The 11168-nt window shown below is 40.3% G+C and overlaps 1 protein-coding gene across 5 annotated transcripts in view; it reads right to left on the bottom strand.

Moving 5' to 3' along the window:
• Positions 1-4762: 4762 nt before the first annotated feature.
• Positions 4763-11168, bottom strand: part of fgf13a (fibroblast growth factor 13a) — an 89258-nt gene continuing 82852 nt past the window's right edge. For all 5 annotated transcript variants that reach the window (XM_051072462.1, XM_051072463.1, XM_018660406.2 and 2 more), the window contains 2 exons: positions 10245-10443; positions 4763-6814 (listed from right to left, as the gene is read on the bottom strand). In XM_051072462.1, the coding sequence (XP_050928419.1) occupies positions 6678-6814; positions 10245-10443 (336 nt within the window). In that variant the 3' untranslated portion in view covers positions 4763-6677. The remainder of the gene's footprint in view (positions 6815-10244; positions 10444-11168) is intronic.

Below are 11168 nucleotides of genomic sequence, written 5' to 3'. Positions count from 1 at the left end.
ACTGTATCTGAACTGGGGATATTGGATTTCAGAACCTGTGCCTTAAAACCTTGGACCCCTGTAGGACTCATAGCTCTTACATAGTCCTAATGTAGCATGCCAGTTAATGTAAAAACAATACATCCAAAGAGTTAGTTACTGCTAAACTGGGGATTGTTTTGACTGACTAAGCAAATTACCTGACCTCTGTCCATGTAAGCATAGTTTTTACTTGCTAAAGACCAGACTGGGGTCAAAAAGTCCCCGAAATAAGCAAGAAGTGAAAATGGCTGCTGCACTGGCCTGACAGTCTGATCAAAGAAGATCTCAAGTTTCTACCAATATTTATGGGTTACAAACCTTAAAGTCAGCTCTGTAACCTTATACTCATTGTTTCATTTGAGCCATTTCAAATTCAGGGTGATGCGCTGGAGTGCAGAGCCAACACAAGAAAAACTGTCACAAATTTGGTGTTCTGATTTACATCTTTAGTTTCTTTTTCAGTAGTCACAAGTGGGTTGAGTTCCTTTCTCTGATAAACAATCCACATGTAATCCAACTGTAGCCTGAAGTATAAGCGGGAGTTGACACCCCAGCTGTGCTGCACCTCTAATGGGCGAAGCAGTAATGACTGATGCTATTTGTGGTGGATGTTATCAATGTGCATTCTCTGGCCAGTGTGTCTTTCTCATCTTTTCTTGCCTGTCCCTGGTGTTCTGATGTGCTGGTAGCGCTGATAAGCAGAGGTGTGAGACACTCTCTGCTCAGGGTAATCTGTTGAGAATGAAGCTACTGCTTTTTCTGTGCCAACCAGGGCCACATAGGGAGGATGATGGAAGAGAGGTTGTTATAGGGACAAATGGCAGTAAACTCTATTTGGATTCTCAGCTCACAGAGAGCACTTGGGGGTTGAGGAACTGAGAGGCCTGGCTCAACAGGGTTAGCAGTGGTGCATTTCATTCAATTTCATCAGTTTCTCGACCTGACAGTTTTTTTTTTTTTTTTTTTTTTTACTTTTGTGAGCTGAAGGAATGCAGAATGTTAGTCAGCTTGTGTCTTTCCTGCTGTCACCTGATTATTATTTTTGGGGTTTGTTTTGTTTTTCATGTGAAAGCTCAGGCATGTATGCCAGCTCTGTGCACTGTTTTTACAGAATAACTAAACTCAGGTGTCACTCATTTTTGCTGTTTTCTCCCCAGGAGGTCTTTGTTTCCTAACACTAGCTGGGTGACTTTATTCATCTCACTGTTAAGCTTTTCTAGCCTATTTCTTTCTCCTCTATCACATTCTCTTTGTCCCCACTCCTGTCTGTTTACTCTTGGTATGTCTCCAGGGTTTAAAGTCATATAGCTCAGCATTATTTATAGTCGATTCAGTAGCTTCAATTTCACCCCTTGGTATAGTTCATTTTCAGGGATTGGGACCTGTGGACCATGACAATAAATCTTCATATTCCAATAGAGCTAACATGTAATTTTCATTGTAAATAACACATCAATGTATAGAGTAATCCATTCCTAAATTGTCTACAACAAACAGATAAAGGAGATTGAGAAGGGGCAGAGAGAAGAGAAGTAAATGAGAGTTGCAGCTGCCCCTCGTGGGAGGTTTCTTCATCAGCCAGTCAATTAAATTCGGTTGTCCTTGTCTTCCCTCGTAGGTTGTAAAAGCATCAATATTTCTTGGAAGTTGCACTTAACTCAGTTTGCTGTACATTAAATTTTGTGCAAAATCCAAGGAGCAAAATCATTCCAGCTTGTTTCGTAATTAGAGTAATTTCATGCAATGACTTCTTGACTGACAGGTGGAAAATTGTTTTCGGTATAATACAACTCTTGTGACAGAGGATCATAGGGGAAAAGGCAACAAGACACGTTTGTAACAGCAGCACTTTAAGTGGGGAAGAACTCCTAATCCCAATGGAATGGAAAGACTGGAGAATCTGATGATGATTGATGCACATCCTTCTACATACATCATACAATGAAGCACTGTAGTAGGGGTTGTAAATTATTATACTTGACTCTCTCAATAATTTATTAATGGTTTGTCTACTGTAGCTTTATATTTTATTGCTGATATGTAAAGCATTAATTAATAATTTATTAAATATTGACAAAATCAATATAATGATGCTGAAGTGGCACTAAAAGATTATGCTATGAGCCTTGCCATTCAGATTTCCATATGAAGCAATTTATAGAAAGATTCATGTAATTTCTGTACATAAAAACCACATTGCGCTGAAAACAACTGTGCAATTGTGAAGGAAATGACAGAGAGGGAGACTGGGTGGGAGAGAGGAATAAAGCCAGTCAGCCTGTGCTGGCAGTGATAAAGGGTAATGAGTTATAGCATTCACAGGTACACAGTGCTCACATATATCACAGCTCCATCAGCTCTGTATGATTCGTGACAGATTATAGCAGACTGATCTCGCTGATCTCAAATCCTTGCACGCTGGAGTGCCAATAGCTTTGCTTGACGTGTGTATGTGTGTGGCTGGGTGTGTGCATACGGGCATGAGATGCCGTTCCCTTGGAATTTGCATCTGCCCTTTTTTGGGGGGGCTCCATGAAGGCTCATTAGTCTGGCCAAGTGAAGGGCAGAATAACTGATCGGTCAGTGAGCAAAAGAAGCGAGCGAGAGGAGGAGGGAAAGAGAGAAAGAGATACCACAGAGGGAAAGTGGCCGCTCCTCACATCACCATCTCTGAACAAGGCAGGCAGCCTCAGTTAATAAATTGGACTGTCCCATGCTAATGAATGGAGTCTAGAGATGGGCAAAAGGAAATGAAGGGAGTAGGGGGATGTCAAACTACATGAACGATGAAGTGGCTCATTTCAGGGCCTATATTACAGAGGCCTATTAGTTCTCCTGTCTCTGCTGGCAATGGGCGTAATGAGGCAGGCTCCAAAGACCAAATTGATGCCTATTCTATCTTACACTCCAAGGATGAAGAGCAAGCTTATTGTGGAGTTGTACAATAGGCGGTAGTTACCAGCAAAAGTCTCTTTTGCTCTAACACTATCGTATAATGACACGACTCAGACTTACAGCTTTAGACGAGTGTAACGATTTTTCAGAGTTCTTTCTACATCGGAGTTTGTTTACTAGAGTATTTGCCAAATTCAGAACTATCCATCCATTGTTCACCACAGTGCAGTCTCTCTGTAGTTATCATTCATGGTCCTTGTTGGTACTCAAAGGTCTAGATGCTAACTGTTTGCACATTAGTGGTACTTTTGATGACGTTAGACAAACAGGCATGAGCTGCGTGGTGGTTGCAGACTTCTTGGATCATTTATTTGGATTAGGAAACACATACTGATGAGTAACTTTCATCATTTCTGCTAATAATAAGGAAAAAGTTACATTATTTAATGTGCAGCATTACAACTTTGTCCGCACTATCAAGTATGCCATTGATTGGATCTTTTGATATAAGCTCAACTCTTCCGTACATCTTGTAGGAGTTAATGACAAAACTGGTGAAAATTCAAATCTAATACCCTATTCAGAAATATTCATCATATAGGAGATTTTATGATACGTAATCTTATTAAAATGAACATTGGGTCATTGTGATGAGCAAGTTTAGGTTTAATATTTTAACAAGTAAGAAAGTAAGAAATTCCTCTAACGTCATTGTTTCCATTGATCTCTTTGGTTATTAACCTAACAAATATCTTTATTGATAAATTGATTCACAAAACCTTCTGTATTTTCCATGTGCTCTTCAATAGTATTAGCAGTCAGTTTGACTTTTTTCTTACATTGACTATTCTTTGCATCACATTTTGACACCCTTTACCCTCATCATTCCTGACATGCACTGTGGGCGACAATCAGAGCAGAGCGATCATGGACAAAACCCCTCATTAAAGAGAGCGCTTCTTTCCGAGATGACAGAGACAGTGAGGGAGAGGGCTGACCTTATTAACAAAGCCTGGTAGGTTAACACAGTGTCACCCTATCATTCAGATCATTCTTTCCCAGCATCTCTTAGCGGTGACAGAGTCGCCAGGTAATTACTACCTCATGTCACATCCTCTCTGCACATGTGAGGACCCTATATCACTGGAGTGTTCTAATTTTACCCATCAAATAGGATTGTTGATTTTTTTTTGCCTTGCCTCATTAGGTGGAGACATGTTTGATCTTGTACAGCCTGTAGTTCCCCTTGCTAAGAAGGAATCCTGAGGCTGTTGGGTCTTGATGTGTGATGTTGTGCCTTGGCCTAAACATGATTTCTTCTCCGGGAAGAGAAGATTTGAAACATTTTAACTAATAGCAATCTCAAGACCAGCCTTTTGCGGGGGGGGGGGGTAAAAGTGATCTTGCTTACTTTGTGATGTTACTGAGTCAAGACAACAGTCATACACACACAGGGAAAAGCCACAGCGGTGGAGCAGTTTCCAGGTATCTAGTTTTTAGCTTTTCAAATCCAAAAGACATACTGATTTATTAGATAGAATGAGCCCTATAAGCCTGTCCAGCAGCCTCAACTCTGAGGCAATTAAGGTTATATCCCACCTCTATGTGATACGTTGTTGTCCACAGATAGCAAAGATGCAGGGTATGAGTGTATGGTCAGGAGTTCCTCTAGGGAGTCAGCTTTTCAAACTAGAATGCAGCACCATTTCCAGTTCCACACCACCAATTATTACAGATCCTGCCAGCTGAAATCTAATTACCAAACCCCAGTCTTCTCTATAATTGTGACGGCTGGATGGTGTAATAAATAACACAATTAATAGGACAAAGAAGAAAGTCTGACACATTTTAAAAGTATATCTTAATATAAACATTTTATTCAGTGCATTTTTGTGTATACAACAAATAATAAACAACTGGAAGTTATCAGACAGCCACAATGTCTGCCTGTATATGTTGTTTTATCAGATTTAGCCTGGTAGTTTGGAATACATGATCCAACATGGGTTAATACACATAGCCTACATCATGCAGCTCTAGACCAGAATTTCCCTGCTTTCTCCCATGCAACAGATAGGTTCACCTAATACAAACCACCTCCGGAGGAAACCAAGAAAAGAAAGCCTCCCAGAAGCATGTACTGGAAAGAAGTTATGTAGCTGAAGGGAAGAGTACATAGCCCACAAAAAGGGTCCTTTTTGTACATAATTGTGTTTGTACATGCCCTGTGCAAGAAAGGGAAGATGTTCATTTTTGTATGTTTTTTTTTCTTCTTTTTTCACTTTTACAAATATGACGTGTCCTATAAAATGTTAAGCCACCTAAAAGTCCACAGTATTCTTTTTTTAAATATAGAAAATATTGTCACCACAATAAGTTACTCAAACACATAACAAGCATCCTGGGAAGGGGCTTGCACCATATTCCTATGGTGAACTGTATCAGTCAATAGAAGTCGACAAAAAAAGGATTGTGGGGAGGTTGGGGGGGCGGGGGGGTCGAAGTATGACACAAGCACAGAGGGAAGAAACAGATCACAAGGACAAGAGACAGCGACATTGTGAACACAGAGGTAACAGAAGGGAATGGGGACACAGAATAAACGTTTCATATACCTCTGTCATTGAGCATATCAGCAAAAAGCACGACATCAAGCACGCTGCCAACTCCAACGTGTTTAAAATCACTTCCTGTGTCCATTGTTCCTTTTTTTCCCCCCTCAAAACTTTTGCCTTCTTTCATCAAAAATGTACAGTGAAAAAAATTCCAGCTTTGCCTTTATACTGGCTTGGTTTTCAGCGGCTTAAAGGGACACTCTTTCGTTCTGTCTTTGGTTTGCTGGAACCCCTTTCAATAATGGAACAGCAACGAAAAAATACAAATACTGAACAATGGCAAGGGAAGAGAACAAGAGGGGACAAAAACAAAACCAGTTATCAACTAAAAAGCTCTCTGCTAATTCAGAAAATTAGCAAAAAACAAGGTGCAGCTGTGGCATCTCCAAAAAGAAGAAAAAAAAACTGCAGGAGAGCCACGCTGTCCCTTATATTTCAGGTCAGCTGAACATAGGCTTCAGTTTCCCATGCTAGAGAGCTCAGTCTCTGAGCGTGTGCACTAGGACGCAGGAGAGCTACCATCTGGCTGGCCACAGTCCCAGCAGCTCTAGGCTGTGCCACACCAGGGAGTTTATAGGCTTTGTATTCACAGAAGCATGGATGAGACAAGAGATCAGGGCTTGTACTGTACCGCTGCAGCCTCGTAGACCAGCACCATTACTGGCTGCCCTGAATGCCTACATGTCTAACTTCCTGTCCCTGTCTGACAGATGCACGAGTGCTTGGTGTCTACATGATCTAAGAAAAATTATTGTCCACAGGAAATTAAGAAAAATAAAACAACGATGAGCTAACTGGAACGCGATATCACCAAAAGAGAGTGATCAGGGTAATAAATAAATCTCAAGCCCAAAACAAAAATTTTTACTTTGTTTTTTAAAGTCCAGAATGGTTTATGTGTCGTTAAGTTTCTTACTTCTGATGCTGTTTTGAGACAGAAACAATGATTGACAAAGATGGTGCCTAACTGTTTTTTTTTTTTTTTTTTTAGATTTTTATTATTGATGGTGTCTGGGTGTTTATGTGTTGTTTGTTGTCGTAGCTAGTCCTGAACCGCTGATCGGTGAGAGAAGTCTGCTTGGATTCACGCTCTGCTGGAGGTAAGGTTTTCGTGGTTCGGCCACAGGCCTGGGTTCGGCTACCGGGCTACGTCGACTCATTCTGGCTCACGGCTTTGCCTCCGTTGAGCACTGCTGAGGCACTCCGACTCTTGGTGGGCGTGCCGCTGCCAGAGCGGGAGAACTCTGTCAAGTCATGGAGGGATGGCTCTCTGTACATTGCCACTGTGGAAACACAAGATGAGCATGAATCAGATCAGAAAAACAGACTTTTATTACATTAGACAAACAGTAGTATACAGACAGCATTAAAAACAACTGTAGAGTAGCGCTTGCTTTGGTTATCAGAACAGGTCCTGTGATGCTATAACTTTACTTATAGTTGCCTGCAAACTGCTGAATCAAGAGATCACAGCAGACCAGGTTGTTGCTGAAGTAAAAAAAAAATCCCACATTCACAGCATGGCATTATAAATTCAGGAGTTGCTAGTGCTTTAGCTTTGCTGTGTATGCAGCATTGGCCCAATCTGCATCTCAGCAATCGCTTTTCAGAAGAAATATCAGTAATCTGAGGTTCACAGTCTTTGGTTTCAGGATGTTGTCAACATCCTTCTGCCGAGGATGCTATTTGATGTTCACTCCTATGGGAGTCTGTGGCTGAAACAGCAAACGCAGTCCTTCAGACACTTCACTTATCCCAGCATTTTTGTTACAGCAGCAATCCAGAGACCATCGTTGTGTATACGCGTCAATCAATGGCAGGGTTTCTTTTGGGAAACTGCTGATGATTGGTACCAGTCTTGTTAGTGTAAGTATCATATGATTAATGGCAGGGCTACTGACCTCAGGATTACAGTATCACCTCCACCACAAACACCACTGCTGCTATTCATTTTTAAACATAAATCCCCAGTAACAACCATCCATCTAGTCTTTTTTTTTTCACATCCCTCCATACAAATCTCACTGTGTTTTAGTGACAGACTATACACTTTCCCGATAAAGGCAGCTCTGTGTGTCTTGCATCAAGACTCTCTGGAAGAATTGTAAGAGGATTTTCTTGTTTGGGTTTGAATGACGTGAACTGAATTTGCTTCATCCAGAGGAAGACAGAATGAGAGGCTGTGGGCTGAGACTCACAGACTGGAACCACAAGAGTAGTGAGTAATGGCTGGAGGAGATGCCACTGCCAATGCAGAGACAGCTTCTTAATTGGTGCCCTGTAACACCACTGCCTCTTTATGAGCTGCTGGAACAAATTCTCCTTTATTTCTCTTCCTCACTTTCTTTGCCTCACAAAGTTCTTTGCAAACCACTAGCTACATCTGGAATTTAAATGATGTAAAAGATTTAGTAAATATTGTGGAGTACTGGATAATTTAAAGTTTGTGCAGTAGATGGGGAATGTCTCACATCTTTGGGTATTACAACAAAAATATCTATTTAGTTAATTTTTCTATTTTTTTTGGATTTGCTGTTGGACCTCCAAAATACTATATTTCTGCTTTTAGATAAAATACATAAAAAGCAGCTGAGGGCAATGGTTTTTGGAATCACTTAGAAATACAGTCTCTGCCAGCCTATATCTCTCCTTGTTATTCTCACTTTCTCTTTCTCAGTATTTCTCTCTCAGCATAAAGCAAGGCAATCATTCTCTGGCTATTGCTCTTAAGTGTGTTTGAAACCCCCTGGATGGTCTGTTAAATGAAAGTGAAAAGCTATTATAGTGATCTCAGAGGGCAGACATGGATTCTTAATAAGATGCTGGCTGGAGGAGCCCCACCAAAGATGGAAGAAGGGGCAGGATCACATTGACAAATAGAAGAAATTATGAATTTTTCTCCAAACTGGAATCTCCAGCACAGTTCTCTCATATATTACTTTAAGTTTTCACACAGATGTATTACATCTACATCTTCTACTGTCTTTGGTGTGAAGAGGGTATATCTGACCACAAATATTTCATCATCTTGATTTGAAATTTTAAAAAATTGCAATGATCTGCATTGACCCTCTTTACAGAGGAGCATTTTTGCCTAAATTAAGCCTCACCACAAATGTGTATAATACTATACTGTACTGATAATTATGGGCATTTTCAAACAGACCAATCATTCATTTGAAATAAGAATATTAAGATGTATTCTGTGTAAATTCAAGTCAAATTTGTTTCTCATAAGAAACTTAAGGACATGAATGAAAATATACATTCTACATAACAAAATTAAAGTAAAACTGCTGCAATTCATTTGAAGGAAGCAAAATATACACTGATAACAAAGTGCACATACTTCAAACTCTATCATTTAAATTTTAGCCAATTCATCCAATCCTGTATCATTTTATGATTAAAGTACTATATCTGGTGCTCAATAAAACCAAACGGTTAGACTAGGTTTCGCCTAGTTAGACACCAGTGATTGTAGACATGTTAATGTGCACACTCACAAAAGAATGTAGTGAAACTATAAAAAGATCCTCATGTGACAGATCCCAACTGTACCTAACAGTCAACAATCTAAAAAAGAATGGCCTCTTTTTGTCATTGTTTTGAGTATTTTGCACTGCAAGCCTTTCATTTCATACTACGAGAAGAAAAAGGAGAAAAAAATCTTTTATCCCACTGAAGTGAAAAAAGACTCTCTCTCAGTTGACAGGTAAATCTGTGTCTTGTTGAAGATGAAAGGACTGTGGCCTTTTCAACAGAGAGAACAGAACCATTTCTCCATCCCTCCACCCTGGTTTCTCTGTTCTCTACAGCCATACTACCGCACACATCTTTTGGATGGGAGGGGCTCTCTGTGGCTTTACTGTAAAGAAAATAAAATCCTGGGTGCTACTGTTCATAGCATTTAAACATATTGTCCCTGCTGCCTCTGGTCACAGACAATGACTCGGCCTCATTCCGTGCTGTGTCTGCAGCAGAGTGTGACCATGCTGGAGGACTCCACTGAATAGGTCCCATGCCAGCATCTCTAAGGAGACTGCTAAATGGCAAGGAGTCATGTAGAAAGCAGCTCATTTAGTTTCTTAGTAAAAGAATATCCACATGCTCTGAAAGTATAAAGAAAATTGGGACATTTCAGCAGAGAAAAGCTAGTGCTTCTCCAGGAAGGTCTCTTATTGTGGGAAAACAACCCCTTTGCCAACTAGAAAAGTGACTTTGCTGAATAATCAAGAAACTTTGTCTATAGATTATGTAGGTACAGCAACTTTATCCCAGATACCAAACACTGCACTCCTCTCAGGTTTCCAGTATTCTCCATCAGATCTGCTCATTGGATGGCCAGATAACTTTTGAACTTTCTATAACTGACAAGCTGACAATTACACCCACTACACACTGTGATTGGTCAGCTGTGCAGAGGTGAAAAAGGAGTCGGAATGTGAGCTTCTCTCTCAAGCTACTTACTACTACTATCACTTTTCACGTGAAGGACTGACTGAAACACTAGGAATGCTTTCCAAAAGAGACGATACCAATGTTGCATCTCTGTGTTCTCTACAACAGCCGCCTTTTCACTCCATCTTCAACAACTATAAACTCTTGATTTAATGGTCGGACAACGCATTGTACAAACTGGTTCTGATCAAGTATGATTAGACTTTTTAACGCTGGGTTGTAAAATGTGAAAGAGGATCTGGGCAGGCTTACCCTTTAGAGGTTTGGGAAGGAAGTGGGCTGCTGGTTTGTTCTTCTTGACATGGTTCCCCTTCATGATTTCTCCTTCCTTGTTCAGACCGAGGTACCAGCCCCTGCCCGACTGCTGCTGCCGGTATATCATGGAGGAGTATGTGACATAATAGTTCTCGAACACCGACTCCTTGAATTTGCACTCTGGCGTAAAGTGTTCCTGGGGGGAGGAAAAAGGAGAAGCAGATACAGTGTACAGTAGTTGTTGGACAGTAATTCACAAGAGTCTTTGACATATGAAGAGAAGGAGCTGAAATGCAATAGTTAATTACTTGAGAGTGCAACTTAATAACGGTACATTGCGCTGTGCATCCAACACACACTCGACGGGCACGAAAAGAGCAAAGGAGCTATCTCAAGACTAAAGGCCCTGCTTTAAGATTTTTGTCTCTTGAGAATCTTCTAAATCTATTCGTTCCATTTACTGTAGTGAATAATGTAGCACTTTATAGCATAGATAACAGTGATATGACAGATACAGAGCATTAATAAAACATACAAGCAAGATGAAGACTATATTCTCAATTTGCTCCTAGTTGTTAATTATGTATGGGGAAATCATTAAGTTTCAGAGTATTGTCCACTGTATTTATGATTTTTTTTGGATGTGGTCGTTTATTACGGCCATTTGATTTCTTATACCATGCATTACAGTACTGAGGTTCTTTTAAACTACAAGAATTTTTGTAATACTTTCACAAAACAGCTTTAATAGGTTTATATATACGCAGGGTATGTGTTTCTTTGCCTTTCTCTGCATGTTATCAGGGTGCTTCGGTATCTCCTTCACTAATGACCTATCTGTGGGAAGACTCCTCAGAGATGTGATTTTGCTGTTCATTTTCCAGACTCCGTACTGTGCAAGAGTTCACTCCTCCTTTCTGT

Source organism: Lates calcarifer, linkage group LG8 (assembly GCF_001640805.2).
Source record: "Lates calcarifer isolate ASB-BC8 linkage group LG8, TLL_Latcal_v3, whole genome shotgun sequence".
Classification (NCBI taxonomy): Eukaryota; Metazoa; Chordata; class Actinopteri; family Centropomidae; genus Lates; species Lates calcarifer.
Note: the sequence above shows the minus strand (reverse complement) of the source record. Positions and strands in the feature narration are given on the sequence as shown.